We start from the raw sequence: 19,112 nt of genomic DNA, 5'->3' as shown, positions 1-19,112 counted from the left end.
AAGCCTCTTCATGAGCAGTGACAATATTTTTTGTATGTGGATGGTGCTGGTATTCAAGATTCACCAGAGATTAAAATGGCAATTGTTAAAAGACTAATATAAAGATTTCATATTTACAATAAAACAATCGTTCATTCTCTTTGCAATATTATAAAAACTGCAGAAGAAACCACAGTTTCAGTAAAGCCTCGGACTGTCTATTCTTATATCAATACTGAAAAACTCATTATATAATTAACTATAACCTGAAACTGAGAAAAAGCCTTCCAGCTCATCATTGTAGTGTTTTATTTTTTAAAGCACAAGCAGTTATGATCAGGTCAACTCCACACCCCCTTCAAAATACCTGCCAAAGCAATGCATGTTGAATGCTTTAAACCTTCCTCATAAACCAGTCATTCCAACCACTTCATTTTTGTTGCTCCTCTTTGAATTGCCTCAAGATATTCTTGGCACCTGAACACCTGTGAGAGACTCAAAACACATACTCAAAATGCAGTCACAGCAGCACCAAGTGGGATTAGCAAGCCCCCAGACCTCATGACCTATGTGTATGCTTCCCCAAAAGTGTACTTTTTGCCATTGCAATTTTATGTTTAATTTGCCATTCACAGCCACCTCTGGCTTTTCTTTTGACACTACTGCTTTCCAAGTCTCTCTCTCTCTCTCTCTCAGAATAACTATTTCTATTATTTTTCCTTCTGTTGCCTCAAGAATTGCAAGTTTTCCACAATTAATCTATTTCTTGCCTTATTCATAACCTCTTTGCCCTCAGAGTATCTGTAAATGTAATCAGCGTGCTGGATTTCTTTTCCCCAGACCTGTCTTCTAGATCTTTAAACAAAGAGTTAAAGGGACACCATTGATTTGAAATCTAGTTAATTTCTAGAAAAGGAGTTAAAGAGATGTTTCAGGTACTATATTGGCCCTAGCATTTAAGGTTTCATAGTCACATTTTCCTATTTTAAAAAACAACTAATGTCGATCTCTCCTGTGGGACTGTGTGAAAGATCCATACAGACAGGGAAAACTGACTAGCAGATGCCCTAAGAGGTCTTTCAGCTGGAAGAGCTATTCAGTTAAACTAGTATCTACAAGTCACACAGCATTAGGATGAAGGTAAATTTACTTTGTTTCTTTTCCTTTCTTTTCCTAGTTCTGGGTGGGATATCATCCTATCTGCTTCAGCATTAAGTTTCCACTGAAGGAAGCAAGGAACAATAGAATGGAATATGGACAAAATTCCAAAGCAGCAAGACAAATTCCTCATTCATTTTCTAACAAAATGCCAAAATTACTTTCTGCAGTGGTTTTTCCTTTAGGGAGTTATGAAGGAGCAAAGCTTACCAGCTATCAGCAGAGTGAGCTGGCTGGGCATCCCAGGGGCAGAGTTAACACAGAATGAAATCTCACATCTGCAGGCCTTCTGAAGGCTCCAGCTCACTCCCCTCTCTTGCTCAACTAAAGTGTCTTTGTCATTTGTTAACTGTGCTCATGAACCCTTCCTATCGGTTTCTGGTGTTCTTCTCCCTTAAGGGATAGACAGCAGCTGGAATGAGAGGGGCCAGAGGAAATGCACGCTTTGTTCTCAAGAGTTTGAGAGAAGAGTTTGTTTCCATGAGTCATGTTGAGGGGGAAGGGCAAATGGAATACAGCCACTAAAAACATACATCCTTAACATAGTTGTTCTTACCCACTTCAGTCTTTCACAAAGAAAACAGAGGAGAGAGATTAGGCACCAGTCATACTAAAAAAACAAAAAAACAAAACAGAAGTCTGTTTCTATTTTCTATTCTATTGAAAAAAACCTAAGTTTACAACCCTGACCCCTAAACACACACACCAAAAATGTAAGAGCCAGAATCACTCAACACAGCTGTGAGAGAGGATTGCTAGGAGGAAGGGGGCGGGGGCAGGGGAAGGAAATTCTAGCTGTATATCTCTCTTTCAGTTTCTTACAATCAAAACTTGTGACTAGCCCAGCCAGACAGAATTACCAAGATGAGGGACATATATTCTCCAGGAAGTCAGCAACTGTCTCCTATAGAATAACTAACTTCTCACTGAAAAAATGTAAAAAGAACGGCTGCTACTCTGAAACCTGAAAAAATGTACAATACCAAAGTCAATTTCCCCTGCCTTCATTCTGTTTTACTAAGAACATCTGCATGAAAGCCAAGCGCTTTAAAAGTATCTCCTTCCTAATATCAGTTCCTCACATGAAGTCATAATCCTGCCTGTAATGTATATCACTATCCTCTCCAGAGTAATTTTCATACATCACACACAGTGATTACTTCTGTTCTCAAGTAGGATTAGAATAACTCTTAATCAGACATTGTTTTCTTGAACTTGCTTAGTTTTAGTTCTGAGTATGTGTAGACAAAAAAAAAATACTGATTATATATTAACAAATCAATTTTTCACTGGGCATTGAAAACTCCTGAGATGAAAAGGACTACAGAGAAAGCACTTTCCACACCCACATCTGTCCAAATGAGGCCAAAACAGACAAAATCCACTGAATCCTGTACTACTGTTCTCCTTTTTGCTCTCTCCTCTCCTACAAGGCCTTCCATTGCAGCTTCCAAACACCCCCACGTAGGAAGACTAAACAGGATTCTATTTGGATTTCATCATCAGTCCTACTGAGGTCAGCAAGAGTTACAACCAATGTGAGACTCAAGGAATTTAGTGTCTGACCATGTGGCTCCTATAAAGGATAAGAGACCACCGCTAGGGAATCTCAAAAGGCTACCAAATTAAAATGAAAATGGTCATGAAGTGCATTAGCTAACATCTGCCAAACTTCTAGCATCCTGCATTATTGGTTAGTTCAGAAGCAGTGCCCGTGGCTTACAGTGGGTAACCAAGGCTCTTAGAAGAGGAAAAAAAGTCCAGGATATACACCTGAACTAGGGTTGCCAACTTCCAATTCCAGAAAACGGATCACCCTTGCCCCGCCCCTTTCGGAGGCCCCAGCCCTACTCACTCCATCCCCCCTCCCTCCGTTGCTTGTTCTCCCCCTGCCTCGCTCACCTGCTCATTTTCACTGCAAGGCCCAAACAGGCATACTTATTGTTTTGACAGATGTATTATGCTAATTTCAGGTTTTATTTGTTACAGGACACTAGAGCTGGCAGCAAAATAGTCCAAAAAGGTAATTTAAAAAGAAAAAGAAATTTCACAAAGAAATACAGGATTCTTTCCCTCCCCTCTTCCCATTTTTCATACCCAGCTCCATGTTTTTTGTTCACTGAAGTTATTGTAATTGTGTGTGTGGAATTAGGACCACACATCATCACAGCTGTAATGGGTCTATTAAAGGCCCACTCCTGAAGCCCAAATACAAATCCATAGAGCACAACCACAGAAATGCACACCTGTCCATATACCTATATAAATAAATCTGTAGAAACGGACTCCTACACCTACATGCAGATACACACGTGTATTCATGTGTACACATCTAGCATGCACAAACACATATACTTTCATATTATTTATTCTTACAAATTTTTGGTTAGTGCCTAGAGACCCCAACTACGATCAGGGCTCCAGGGTGGTAGATGCTGAACATACACATAAAAAGAGAGAGTCTGCAACAAAGAGTTTATAATGTAGCTAGACAAAGGTGGGGAGAAATGTCTGATCCATTGGCTCTTCTGCAATTATTAGTCAACAATATTCACTTTAAGAAATAATACGTTTCTTTTAGAGTTCCCGTCTCTTTTAAAAAAACTTGTTATGATATGAATACACATTTTGTGTCATCAATTTCTTGGTGCGCAAACCAGCAAAAGGAATAAAAGTCAGAGTTAGGCTGCAAATTTTATTCACACAGGTATACACACATGCAGCAATACACACACCTCCCTACAGAAAGATACACAGTCTCTTACACACATACAATGCATGCATGCACATACTTGCCTACATAGACACACCCAGGCAGAAAGGGAGGAGAGGGGATGGGGAGGGAAAGAGGCCAAGGATGAGAGGAGGGTAGGGGTGAGAGGGGGACAGTGAAGAAGAGAAGGGGGTAGGGGGGCATGTAGGGAGGGTGGGGATGCAAGCGGCTACAGGTGCATGAGGATGTGGGGGGGAACAGGGGTGTATAGGGACATAATGGGAGTGCAGCAGTGTATGGAGGTGAATGGGGTGCAGGGAGTGAAGAACATGCGAGTGGCAGCTCTGGGAGGTGGAGAGGATGGGTGGGAGAGCACTGTAAGGGCTAGGATGGGTAGGTGTGGGGGCAGGGTGGGATGGATGCAGTGAGGGGGATGGGGATGCAGAGGGTTGGAACGGGGAGGGATGCAGTGAGAGGGATGGTGGGGTACAGCCCCATTCCCAGCACTCAGAGATGGGGATACACATACCTCCAACTCCTGGGTGCCAGCGATGGGGCGACAGACAGACTGCCGTTCGCCGCAGAGCACATGCCGTAGCTCGAGCCCAGCCACAGGAGGAGCACAAGAAGGAGAAGAGGGCCGGCAGCAGCAGCACAGACGCGCGCCACGAATCCTCAACAGCCACTTGCTAGGCATGCTAGTTCATCCCCTGCCCTACCTATGGGAGCAGCGCCTGCGGGCGGGGCAGCACGCGGACCCCCCCAGCCACCCTTAAGCCTAGGAGCTGGACATGCCGGCTGCTTCCCAGGAGCCACACAGCACAGAGGCTATCAGGGAGCCTGCCAGCCCCGCTGCACAGCACTGCCAACTGGACAGTCTACGGCCTCGTCAGCGGTGCTGACCGGAGCTGCCAGGATCCCTTTTTGACTGGGTGTTCCGGTCTAAAACCAGACACCTGGTCACCCTAACCTTAACATATTTAAAACCACCTTCAGCAAACAAAAGGACACTCCTCCCTCCCCCAAAGAAATAGATCACAACATGGAAGAGGCCATCCAAGCACCCCAAAGGAACCTGCTTTAATATGGAAAATAAAACCCTCATCAACTGCACACAACTAGTTGTCTCATATCGCCTCACCCTAGAACCTAGACATGGTATCTTTAAATAGTTGCAACCCATACTCGATGGGGACCACACCCTCAAAGAAATCTTTCCTGAACCCCTTCTTCTGACCTTCAGACAACCCCCTGCCCACAGCCTCTCCAAGATCATTAGAAGAAGCAAGCTCTACACATGCCAAGACACCTCAGCTCAAAGCAGCACCAGACCCAGTAAGAACAAGTAGATACAAAACCTGTGGACATATTTCCACTTCTAATCAACACACCTTTCAAGATCCATGGGTCCTATATACACCTATCAATATGTGGGGTACCTCATCCAGTGCACTAAATGCCCCAACCACTATGTGGGTGAAACCAGACAATTACTACGCTCTCGAAGGAACTCACACAGAAAAATGATTTTAAAAAAAGATAAACATATCATTTTTCACAAAATGATCACTCTATATCTGACCTCTCAGTCCTCATTCTTAAAGGAAACCTGCACAACACTTTCAAAAGACAAGCCTGGGAGCATAAATTCATAACTTTGCTAGACACTAAAAACCATGGATTGAATTGACATAGTTGTAATATGCCCTAAATCCAATATCTATAACCCACTAATAACCTCCCCCCCCCAGTTGCCTCCCCACCATGACTGGCGGGGCGTTACCAGGCCACCACACCTTGAATGGTCCCTTGAAATATGTTTTAATTTACTTATGCTAAACGATCTGTCCCACCTTGTATTTAGCTGTGACACTGGGGGCATATCTACACTACAAAATTTAGTCGACTTAAGTTACGTCGCTGTACAGCCACCGCAGTAATTAAATCAGTTTTGTATGTCCACGCTAGCTCCTTCTGTCAGCAGTGTGCATCCTCACCAGGAGGGCTTACACCAGCTGTCAGCCACCCAGGGCTGACAGCCAGAACAGTAACTGCAGTGTCTACACTGACACTGCGTCGACCTAACTACACCAACCTAAGCACTATGCCTCTCGCGGAGCTGGAGCTATTAAGTCGGTATAGTGGGAGACTTACATCAGCAAGAGCAACGCTGTAGTGTAGATGCTCACGTATGGCAGCTTATGTCGACCTCACTCTGTAGGGTAGACCAGGCCTAAGTATATTTCTCAAACCTGAAGACTAGCTCTGTGTAAGCTCAAAAGCTTGCCTCTCTCACCCACAGAAGCTCATCCAAGATATTACCTCACCCACTTCCTCTCTAAATACTTTGTCAGCCATGCCTTCGACACTCTTGGCTGCTGCGGCATGTAAGGATGCTTTTATTGTTTAGCCAATTTCAAAAGCATCTCTCAGCATCATAAGCTTAAATAAGTTTGAAGCATCTTGTGAAGGCCGCGCTCCTGCTCTCATGTAAGTCAGTGGCAACACTCACACCATCTTTGATGCAAGTGAGAGAGCTGGGTCCTCCCATCTGTCACGGACACTTTGCCATCTGAGGTAAGGCATGCCGGTATGATGTGGGCAATCTCTGCTAAAGCAAGAGCCAGGAGTGAAGTATTTCAGGGGTGTTGCAGAACAGAACTGAGTCAGGCTAGCAAAGCTGAGGGACAGCAGCTTCCCCAGCACCTGCAGCCCCAAACCATACAAGACAAACACATGTAGGTGCATTTCTCTTTATCCTTTTCCACGGTGAGGAAAAGATCTCACTAGCACAAACTGGCTTTATTTCTCTGATTTTGGACAAATCTAGCATATAGGTAGAAGAGAGCAGCCTGATGCTTCACTGCCATGGACAGCATGAAATCAGAGAAGAGGTTACCAAAACACCACATTTGGACTCCATTTTCTTACCATAGAACTAGGGTTGCCAACTTTCAATTTGCAGAAAACCCAACACCCTTGCCCCGCTCCTTTTCAGAGGCCATGCCCCCTTCTCACTCCATCCCCCTCCCTCAGTTGCTCACTCTCCCCCAACCTTGCTCACTTTCACGAGGCTGGGGCAGGGGGTTTGGGGGCAGGGGGAGTGGCAGTGAGGGCTCCGGCTGCAGGTATGGGCTGTGGGGTGGGGCCGGAAATGAAGGGTTTGTCATGCAGGAAAGGGCTCCAGGCTGGGGCATGGAGTTGGGATGCAGGGGGCCCGGGGTGCAGACCCCGGGCGGCGCTTACCTCAGACAGCTCCCGGGAAGCTGCTGGCATCTCCCTCCGGCTCTTAAGTGGAGGCACAACCACATGGCTCTCCGTGCTGCCCGCGCCTGCAGACACCGCCCCCTCAGCTCCCATTGGCTGCAGTTCCTGGCCAATGGGCGCAGCGCCCGTGGCCACCCCTCTGCCTAGGAGCCAGAAGAAGATGCCAGCAGCTTCCCCTTGAGTTGCGCAGAGCCAGGTAGGGAGCCTGCCTGCGCTGCTGACTGACTTAACAGCCCGCGAGGGTCCCTTTTCGACCAGGCATTCCAGTCGAAAACCAGACACCTGGCAACCCTACATAGAACTCCAGCAGTTTGTGTGAAATGATGAAGCATATCTCGGTGCAACTGCATGGGAAAATCCTTTCTTGGCAGACAGATTTCTAGATTTCTGCTTTTCATCAGTACCAATCACAAGAGTAGGATCACATGCAGAAGATTTAAAGCTAGCAGATGGCAAACAAGTAGACTTCCAAGGTGCAGGACAGGCACTAAATGGTCACTGGCATCTTCACAGTAACTCACTTGGATCAAAGGCAGCTCTATTCGGGTAAATCCATCCTATCTAGCTAGTATCTCATCCTTTATTTATGTTGTTTCTTTCCTCTCAGTGCCTTTCCAACCCCTCAACTTGGCCTCCTAATGAAGAGTGTCCCTCATTCAAGAGGGACGTTAACCTCTATTCCCCTCATGTTTAATATTTGTATTTAGTATAGCCCAGAGGCTCCTGATTGAATCAGTGCTTCATGCTGTTAGTCACTTTACAGACACAGAAGCAAATATAGTCTCTACCCTAAAGCATGTAGGGTTTAAGAAGACAAGCAACATACAAAAGCTGGGGGGAAGAGAGCAAAAATATATTTTACATAAAATATAGCAAATGAATGTATTTACAATCTGATCTTTTTTCCTCCAACCTTCGTTATTGTATGTTACTTAGGTCAGAAATGTCGAATCAACTGAAAAAAAGATAATGTTTGCTGCCAAAAAAAAAGTTCCACAAGGCTAAAACTATCATCATTATTATGCATCCCTCACATTTGCCTCAGTCCCTCATTTACAGCTTAAACAGAACATCCTTAACCCCATTAGAATTTAATAATTTACTCCTAACCAACTGGATTTTTCCTATTGCCTATTCCACATACCCAAGGAGAAATGCTGTGTTTACTCTTCCACTGTATTTTCTCTCTCTTGACTTCCAATTTCAATACAGTAGCATTTGCTTTAGAGCAGTTGCAGGGGACAACCAATAGGTCACCTAGATTCTCTCCACTGCATGCAACCCTGCCTCTCTCCCACGAAGTAGCGAGGTACTATGAAGGAAGCCTTCCCTGATAGAGAACTAGAGCCAGAGTACCGGACCTACGTTCAAAAACATATATTTGGAAGCCTGGGACAGCTCTAAATGAGATCCCAGACTTCAAGAGACAATCAAATGCCCTTATCACTGAAAGTCTTAGAGTGTCATGTTATCTCTGCCAGTAAAGGGGCTTCTGTCTAGAGAGACAGACTTCTGTCTCACTCTTCTACATGGTATTGAATGACAGAGGACCTAGAGGGAAGGCAAAGATGAGGCTCTCTCCCCTGAATTGAGAATGCTTGCGCAGAGCTATGTTGTGACAAAACTTCCGGGGACCTGCTCATTCACATTTCTTGGCAAAGGACTAGTTGTTTATGGGATTTTAACACTGGGCCTGACAAACTAGATAATGGCAGCCAAGGAGTTGATATTGGAGCCAGGTTAAGCCTTTGAAAGGTGGCTATTAACCATTAAAGGGTCTTTTGCCCTCCAAGGGAAGGCAGCAAATCCATACCCTAGTGTGTTTAAGTAACAGGAGAGGTCAGATTTGAAAAGTGGAGTTTATGGCCTTGGATCCGGGGGAGGGGAAGCAGGCCCCAATAAGAGATCTCTGGAAGCAGCAAGGGGAATTGGGAAGGTAACAACTGCCTTCATGGCATGCAAGCTCTTCACCTCTCTCTCTCTTGCTTTAATTAAACTGAGAATGCCTCATCTAGCTTAGGTCATGAGAAGTGTAAGCACTTATCTACACAGGGAAATTTCCCAGTATAGCTATGGCTATTAGCTATGCTGGCATAATACCTTGTGTGGATACGCTATTCTGGAACAAACGTGATTCTATTCCAGAATAAATTACTCCATTTCCAAAGTCTTGGTCAACGGGTTTTGGCACAGGAGTCCTATCCCAGTGAGTTGTGCTGCCATCAGGCTGCAGCAGGCAAACAAGAGAAGCTAAAAGACAAGGAGGCAGCAATAGTTGGGCGGTGGGAGAGGTTTGGTCACAGGCCCTGTTTTAATACCTTGAGAACAACTGAACTTTTTTGCTTGTCTGGAGGCAAAGAAATCCTGGACTAGACAATCAAGAGCTTGGAGCTCTATTTGGAGAGGAAGAGGAGACAGACAGAATATGATAACTGCTGCATGAAGAAGTGACAGCCAGAAAACAGCATAACAAAGTTAAACTATCCCAAATGTGGGTTGGGGCGATCAGCTGCCTGGTAGCCTATCGTTACTGCTGTGGAAGATACTGATGCTCATGAAAAGAAAGAAGATTGAAAAGAACCCAGTTTTATTCCAAATCTATTTGAAAGGCTTGCACAGTTGCCACCTTTTCTAGGATAGGGCTGAAAAGGTCTCTTTAAAGTGTGGTACGGAGATCTGTGAGGAATTCTAAGGCTGTACTCTCTTCCCATAACTTAGCCAAATGAAAAACTCTCTGTTCCCAGCTGTAGGACAACCCAGTTTTACCGTAGTAACATGAATGATGCATTCATTTGTCCAGACTATCACACTCTACCCACTTCCTTGATTAGCAATATACCTTTACATATCTTCAACAGGATCCTTCTAAGTCTTGAGAAACATTTAGCTGGGATATTGCAGACTACAGGCTTCCACAACGTACCAAAAATAGTGTTTTCTGTGCTGCATGGGCACACTTGCCATTACCCACCATACCCCAAAAATCATTCCCAGAACAGATCACTCTTCTTCTCTACCTCAACCATCATCACAGATTCAGCATCTTAAGTGTACAGTTACACGTCAGTCCAAAAGAAGCCCAGCTGGAGAAAATCCGATACACTTATTTTTCTAAATTTAACTGGCAGGAAATATGATGGTAAGGGTAAAGTTTCAAACCACCATGTGTTTCTCTCAAGTCAGGTTTTAGATCAGAGATGTTTACAAGAGATTTGCTGAATATTTGAACTAACTGTGTTCCTCTTTTAAAAAGAAAAAAGGCTTTAAATGGGAAGTGTAGAGCATAAATAGTTTGTTGTTTTTTTGTTTCAAAAGTTATTCAGCTCCTTCATAATTTATAATGACTGTCTCCAAGTTGTTTATTTAACTTATCTGACTTTTTAATATATGTACATCTTTGCTTCTCTCTTTATTGGAGAGCCTTGACCAATTCTTTAGAAGACCTGATTAGTGATGTCACATTAGGCTATAAACCAAACTGCAGAATTGCCTTCCATGCCCAGTTACAGATGAGAAGAAATGATCAGTCTTTAGTCAACTCCTTAAGCAGGCAGAGTTAAATCTAAATGTGCAATATGATGAATTCCACTTTTAAATAAAATGTACCAGCACTCTCAAAATCAAAAGGAAATTAAATAAAAAGTTACATTAACCCAGGATTTAAGACAAGAAACACAGTTATGTTTTTCACAGAAGCCATAACTTGGCTACCCTGCCAAAATAAATTAAATATATTAAATCAGTAAAGCTCACTCCAGGCCCAGTGGTACACATGCTGTGGAAACATTGAATTTTACAGTGTGTATGTAAAATTAATAATCATATCAGATATAATTAACCAATGAAATATAGCCTCAAGTGCCACACATTGAAAAACACAGGCAATCCAAGGAAGCCCATTCAGATGTACTCTTTCTGCAGAAGTCAACTGAATACTAAGCAGACGACAGTGATCAGAGTGTTTGTGAAACAGAGAAAATGAGTCATTGCAAATTCCTGATGAGATTCATTAGCTTGCAATGGACAATTTATCTGAAGAGATAAGAACAGCTCAAAGTTTCCCCAACTCTTCTTCGAGGACAAACTCGATTCTGAACTCTGACATCATTGAACTTCATGTTTAGTTTGATTTTTGTTCAGGTGCATCAAATAGGGAAAGCATGGTCAACCTGCTGAGACTCCAGAGCGAACAATGCATTCCTTTGCACATGCAAACTGACTGCATACGCCCCACAAGCCCACACTCTACAAGTGTTCAGAAGTTATAGTATCCATAGCATCAACTGTAGTGTCCTCATGGATTTATACAGCTCATGCAAATGCTATACTGAAGCCCACATTGAGGCCTAAATTTTCAGAAATGGCTAGAGATTCGGGCCATTTCAATTTGCATACCTTTCAAAGGCTCCATTTTCAGAGGGCAAATACTCAGCACTTTGAGAAATCAGGCCCCTTTGAAGTGTCTCAAGTTGAGTACTCAAGAATTCAGATACCCAAATTCACTGGTCACTTCTGAAAAGTTAGGCCTAAAATATTTCAGTCAACTATTTCAGTGCTATCCAACATACATACCTTCTGCATATGGCCAAACACCTCCAATTCTGCTCCCCGTGTATCACCTTTAGAACGCGGATGGTCTAGTTCAATATCGATATTAAATCCAGCTGCATTCTGCTGCCATACAGAAGCAGAATCAAGCAATAAATAGGTTAACAACAACAAAATGGGAACAAGATTGCCTCATCAGAATTGGATATGCTTTTGACAGTTAAAAGTTCTTTACAAGAACCATTTGCCTTTTGACTGCCTTCTAGAAATGGAACAGGTAGTTGGCATTTTACAGAGCATTTTGTCAACAGATTTATCCATCTGTATCAGGACCTGGTATTTGTCACTGAGGCACGCAGCCCTGCTGGGACGGCATCAACTGTAGGTCAGCTTATGCAGACTTGAATTCCAATGTGTCTGTCCTTTGAAGAGTTACCTAAAAGGCCTGCTGCCTGCCAAGACCTGCCTGCAGCTCCTCAGGGCTCTGTTTCAGAGGATGTCACTAACAGTTACAGTGGCGCAGGGAGCTGCATTCCTTATGGTGCTTTAGGCACTGCTGAGATCACCAGCTATGGCAAGAAAAAAAACCACTGAAGCCCCAGGGAGCTGAATCTGGGCATGGACAATTTTAAATAATTGTGTGTTTAAATGTATTTGTACTATTACACGTGGTCTACACAGCTCTGATTAATAATTTGAATCTTGAACTGCTTTGGGGGTGTGGAGGGGGTTAAGCATTTTTAACTATATAAAGGCAGCTGTCTCAGGCAATGTCTCAGTGACAAAAATTTTATCCTTTTGTATATTACATATGCACACATCACTGTTAGACTGCAGAAGGAAAGTGGATCCCTCCTCCTGCCCGTAAGTTTTCCTGTCACACTTTTTTCTTTTTGCTTTTGTCTATCACACATTAATAGAAGATTGTACCTATTCAAGACGTCTTTCAAAGGCTGTTCATATCTTTCCTAAACACACACACGTCTCTCTGTTTAGAGGATAGGATGCTTAGTCACAAGGTGGGATGCTAGTTTCACTAGCACAGAGGTGTCTGCTGAAGATTGGGATTTATAAGCAGCCTTTATAATGGTGCATATCCATCTTCTGAGATGGCACTAATGGGACTGTACTACCAACTTTCACATTTAAATCACAGTTATGTGCCCAGACAAGAATAGGCAAAGACCAGAGGAAGACTCAATCTGCATGCCATCGGCTGCCAACAAGACAGTGACATTGCACTAGGGAACATGGGCGGATCAGCATATCATTTGAGAGATAAGTGGTCAAGCAAATACATCTGTGGTGTTCATCCCACTAAGCAAACAGTTGAAGGCACATAAATCTGACAGCAGCAGGTCTACAGGGGCACTACAGACTCCTCACTGTCCACCCCCGTTGCTATTTACGGACACACCAAACAAGAAACTTGCATATGTAGCAGAAGCAGCGAAGCCAACGAATCCTACAAGATCTGAAGTCTGAACCAGGGAAATGCTAAATTTTGACTCAGTTGAGAAGCTTGATTAAAGGTAGTTGTGAAGTTTTTACTTCATTACAGCAGGCACAACATATTCCTCCACAGAAACGGTACTTTGCAAATAAGAGTGCGAGTGACAGTAGGAATAGATGCTTTTCTTTCCCTGTGAGGGATTACTATGGAAAAAATAAGTAGTCAAAATAATCATACCATCCTCTCTTTTTGAAATACACCCACTTCATCATTCATACTATTGGTCGCTTTTGTTTCTCCTTCTATTGGTGGCTTCACTCAGAATTCTTCCGACAACAGAAACCTATCAATTTCTTGCCTCTGTTTGGGTCCCTTCAGAGGCCTCTTCCTACATGCTCCTAAGAGTCAATGCCTAGGTAGGATTATTTGCCACACAACAAGCAGAGCACTCTCCATTTAAACACAGCAGAGACAGGAGCACTGTTTCTGACCACTGGGCAGCCAGAATGTCATTTAGTTTACAAGCTATAAACATTTCAAATAGCCAGTAACTGGATTTGGAAATAGTGTGACCAGATAGCAAGTGTGAAAAAATCAGGACAGTGGATGGGGAGTAATAGATGCCTATATAAGAAAAAGCCCTGAATATCAGGACTGTCCCTATAAAATCGGGACATCTGGTCACCCTATTGGGAAATGTATGTTGGGTGGCCACAATTTCTCACCCAAGCTCTGGATTTTAATTAGGGAAATACTTCTGGCTGACAGTATGAATTAGAATGGCAATTCAATCTTTGTCACCAACAAAGATCCAGACAGTAGTTGGAAGGAAGCATCCCAAACACAGCTATAAAATCCAACAAAATATTCTTAGAGGGGTCCCTTGTTTCATTCAGAACATTTCTTTTTTTAAATTAAGAGGGAGGGAGGGAGAAAGTGTGTACACCCTTCAACAGAACAGTGCAGAGCTTCCTGTCATTAAAGCTCCTATTAGCTCATTAAAGAAATCTAACATAGGAGCGCTTTCCCCCTAGAGCTATCTGAAGATATAAATTGTGCAAGGCATAAGAAATTTCAATGACAAAGCAGTTAAATGGGATAGTTAAAGACAGTTACAGTGTGCAACAGAGAGCCTGCCTTCTAGTTGCATTAAACTTCGGAACTTGCAACAGGCATGCTTCCCAGGACCCTAAGGCCAGCCTGCCCAGCACACGGCAAGTTAGGCCTTATATGGTTATTCATGTTTCTGCACATAGACTAACAGAAAATCTTTGCTGTGATGCAGAATTATGATACTGCATGGTGGCACTATGGTACATCACAGTTCACAGATGAAAACCTTTTATTCCCTTTTATTTACCTGGGTATATTAGTACTCACAAAAGTGAGGCACAGATAGGACTGCCTACACTGAGCGAGGCATAGTGCAGGTAAATGCTGAGCAAGCTTCCTCATACAGCTCTGCCAGCGCACCTCAGCCCTCACCTATAGCAGTCCCCAGAATTACAATCTTGGACTTCTCCTGAGCAGAGACTCACCAATTGTGTCAACTTTTATTACTGTGTGCTATGCACACACATTGGACTTGAATGCACCCTCTCCACCCACATACCCAAGAAAATATTACTCATTTTCACCTGAGATCAGAGACTAAGGTCTGCAGAGCTGAAAGGCCAGCACATGCCCACAAAACATCTCCTGCATTAGAGACAAGTAACAGCTGGAGGCCTAACACTGGTTTGGTTGAGGCTGGGTTTTTTTCTTGTTTTGCTTTTTGTTGTTTTTAAGATAGTTGGCAAATACAGTTAAATTTCAGATATTTATTGGCCCTTTATAGCTACTCCCCCAAGGACTTTGCATCTTTGTTTTTTAAAGGCATAAAATAGTATTTGTGCTTCAACAATAATTTCCCACCCTAGAAAGGTGGTTAATATTGGAAACCAGCAGGGTAACCAAATGATGCATTTCCATGGAAGAGAAAAGAGTTCAGTTAATGATCTTCATCTCTCCTTGCCAGGACTGACAGGAAGTGATAAAACATTCTGCCTTTGCAGGACAAAAATCAAAGTTGGAGGGGAGGAAGACAAGAATCCTTGTGACACAACAGCAGCCCCTTTGATATGTTACGCCCCACTGATGGTCTCCAAAGGGAGAGGGAGACCCAGCTGAAAAGGAAGTTGCCATAACTGTTATGGTAGGCAGTGGTGAAGAGTGGGGCTCATGATTTCAGTCCAGAGATTATACAATATACTTCCAGGGAAGAACGGAGACAAACATGCCTACAGCTTCACCAACAGCTGCTACCAAAAGCAAGTCAACTGGAATCTGAGGATTCAAGGGCAATTTTAAACTAACCAAAGGCCATGTCCACACCAGGAAAAAAAGGGTGGGTTAACTAACACATTAGTACTACCACTATCTTTGTCTACATTAGGATTTTAATACACTATAATCCCTGTGTAAACAAGGTAATTATAGTTTTAACATGCCAATTAACACACCCTTTCCCCCCTAAAAGTCAGCCTACAAGAAAGAACTTACCAGAGGGATTGCTTAGCCATGCCATAGGAAAGTCACTGTAAAGCATTTCACTTTCCAGGGTTAGACGCATGTTTACAGTGAGAGTTTCTGTAGCCAGAAGCTATGAAGTGTTGCACTGAAAATGCCTCCAATATTTACATGCCTCCATAGTCTGTGTCCAAATAAACTTTTTTGTATTAGTCCAATAAAAGCTATTACTTCACCCATCTTGTCTCTCAAATATCCTGGGACCAACACAGCCACAACTCTGCATCCCAATAAACTAAAAGCCTACTAAACAAATGGTCAATTCCAAATTCTCAGCTTTGCAGCAACTAGTAATATAAAGTAATCTGCACCATGGTAGAATTCAATCACTCGGTACACTAAACACCCAAACCAATTTTTCTTCAATATTTTGTAGAATTCAGTCAAAGCCTGGCCCATTTCCACCCAACAAGGGTTTGTCAGCCACTATAAAAAAAAATAAGATCTTCAGTAGAAAACACTGTTTTCTCTGTCCTGGCTGTGGAAGACTGAGTAATTCTGCATTGTTTGCCTGGAAGAACTTAATTTCCCCCCTTTCCTGTGGTACCCTGGGAAAACCCACTTTTGGCCTTATTTTGGGTGAAGTGACTTTTTTTGCACACTGCAGTAAAGTTAAATCAAACATCTGGCTGCAGCTGTGCCTTTGATAACAATTAACAGTGCATTTGTCAGATGAGGACGAAGTCTTCTTTCTCTCCTTATACCCCCAATACACCACAAAAATCTTTCAGGAGATAGGAAGGTTCCAACTCCGTTTCAAGCATAACCTCTAATGATAATGGTGGGCTGCAGAAATGCAGGAACCAGTTCCTCAGAATTTCAAAGTCTTGGATTTCACCCAATTGCAGAATAAACCCATTATGGTAAAGTCCTGAAGTCTGTTATTTTCTTACTGATGCTTTAAGTTAAACCTTTACAAACCTCTTAATTGGCATGGGGGGGGGAGTGGAATCCAAACCATAAAGTTACACACCCATCTCTGCGGCTACTGTTTTAATAAAATATGAAATTTCAGTCTTTTTTAAAATGGCTTAGGATCCAACAGCACCTTAATGCACTGCAAGGGTTCTCCCTGTATGCACACAGTCATTCTCGTTTGGAAGGACGTGAAGAAATGAAAATGCATTTCAGTATCTGTTTTTCCTAGTTACCACCCCAATTAAAATTCCAAATGCCAGCTCTCTTCCCCCCCTCCCCCCAATCATTACTAACTGTAAAACAGTTTTAGGGCTTCCCCCAAATGCATAAGCCAAATGGGGCCCAGTTCTATCCTGGGTTTCTCCAGCCACCCAGCTGGAATGACAAAGAAAAGCAAGGCTTAAAGGGAAGGAAAATGGTATTACTCATACTTTTCACACACATTCATAATCTCACAAGGAAGATTTCTGAACGCCTCCTACACCGAGTATTCACAAGAACTCTTGATAACAGACCAGCCCAACTTCCAGGCAGATGGGTGATAGCCCAACTCCTGCTCTTCCACCCCCAAAGAAAGGGGCTTCCCCCCCCCACTGAAATTATTGCACACCCTCCCCCATGACAAGACGAACACACGTTAGTGTCCGTACAGAAGACACACAAACAGCCCAGCACTGCTATTTCTCACCGTATTGTTTAGCAGGGAATCGGAGTCCACCAGTTCTGACAGCTCACTCAGCTTTCGATCCCAGTGCAACAGGTTCTGCTCCCCATTTTCCAACACCTCCATGGTCAGTTAGAACCACAATAAAGACAAGGGAGATAGGGTATGTGTATTTGGGCACACTTCACTATGGGCACTCTGCTCACACAGAGAAGCCTTATTCCATATGACCAAAGATCTCCTTTTGCTCACTCTTTGTACTTAATACTCCCTCAAATCTATATCTATATGATACAGATATCTCAATTTAAGTTGAGACAAATTTCCAGAACAAACCCTACTCTCCTCTCTCCAGTGCTCAGTGCTGCAATTCCCGTATTGTTTGCACACAGCTGATCTGCATTAGAATGTGTCTGTGTTTGGGTTTAATAGGTAGCGAGTTTCCTCTATCAGCTGGAGACCCTCCCCACAGCTGCTCAGAGTCCAGACTCAAACTGACACCAGCAGCCTTCCCTCCCCACCCCTTCAGATGCTGGCTCCCCCTCCATAAAAACTGCCAATCCCTGAAGGGAAGCTGGCTAGTTTCAAAGACTCTGCCCAATCAGAATTAAGGAACTAGCCTCCAGACTGCACTATTTCCCACACCTCTCCAGCTGTGGAATGTGGGCGGGGGTTCCCTGGCCTGCTTCACCCAATGGGGAGCCCCTCCCACGCCCCACCGTGGCCTATTGCTTTACTTTCCTTTGACCAATAGAACGTGCCCCCACCCTCCCAGCTGCGCTGCTGGGCCAGCAAAGCTGTGGGACTGACAGTTGCTTTAGCCAATGCAATAGCGACAAGAATACAGCCTGGGGAAAGCCCCGCCCGCGCTTGAGAAGCAAAAATCAAAACAGTGAGTGCAGTGAGAATACACACAGCTAGGAAGCAGGTAGGCTGGAGGTCTTCCCCAGCTCTGTGTCTCATTCTGCAGTTAGCCTAAAGCCATCTTACAACACACAAGATTTTTCTGTACGCTTCCATGAAACACTTGCAATCTCTTTCCAGTTGTCACAACTATACTGCTGTGAAAGGCTGGGCTGAACCTGTTTATGTAGCCTCACTCCCTTGCTCGTATTGGTTGCCCTGGCTTCTAACCTGCCAGGGACCAGCACAGGTCACACTGGGATTATTCACATGCTTAAAACTAAGCACATGCTTAAATGCTGTGCTGGGTCAGGACCACCAGGGTGCTCAGTACTTTGTAGGATGAACCCCTAAGTCCCAGATTTGCTATACATTTTTAAACATTCAAGTTGTGTGAAATTACATTTCATAGGGGGACTGGCCCCTTTAAGAGGAGATGGGCCAGCCCCACCTGTGTCTGATCAGCTCTGTCCCAACTGAGGCTGTGGAGCTAGAGGTAAGTGATAGACTGAAGAGCATGTGGCCCTTATAAAGGCCAGCAAGTGGTCAGTTGGGCTGGAGAATTATAAGGAAGATGCGTAGTAGAAAGTGGAATGGGGAAAGTACTTGACTAGTCTCAAAGGTGTCACAGGACCCTCTGTTGCTTTTTACAGATTCAGATTAACACGGCTACCCCTCTGATACTTGACTATGAGATGACTCTCAGGCAAATGTGTTAGAGAGTGAGCACTACAGGGACCAGGCAGACTCTTGTGGTCAGGTCAAGGACCCAGAGGGGCTGAGAAAGGTGAGGACAAAGCCTTTGTGAATTGTGGCCTATGCTGGGCAGAGGCGCTACTTTACTTTAAGTTTTCTGTTTAACCAATAAATTGTGCTTTGAGACAATGGCCTAAAACCAACTCTAGCATGTGGCATTGATTGTTCCTGGGCCAGTGAGTTGG

The 19,112-nt window shown here is 43.7% G+C and overlaps 1 protein-coding gene across 1 annotated transcript in view; it reads right to left on the bottom strand.

Annotated features, from left to right (window-relative positions):
- The window catches only part of CREB3L2 (cAMP responsive element binding protein 3 like 2), a 108,522-nt gene extending 90,790 nt beyond the window's left edge, over positions 1–17,732 (bottom strand). Inside the window, exon 1 of the mRNA XM_054034113.1 lies at positions 17,293–17,732. Coding sequence (XP_053890088.1) covers positions 17,293–17,394 — 102 coding nt within the window. The 5' untranslated portion in view covers positions 17,395–17,732. The remainder of the gene's footprint in view (positions 1–17,292) is intronic.
- Positions 17,733–19,112: the final 1,380 nt, after the last annotated feature.

The sequence above is a fragment of the Malaclemys terrapin genome, chromosome 1, assembly GCF_027887155.1.
Source record: "Malaclemys terrapin pileata isolate rMalTer1 chromosome 1, rMalTer1.hap1, whole genome shotgun sequence".
NCBI lineage: Eukaryota > Metazoa > Chordata > Testudines > Emydidae > Malaclemys > Malaclemys terrapin.
Note: the sequence above shows the minus strand (reverse complement) of the source record. Positions and strands in the feature narration are given on the sequence as shown.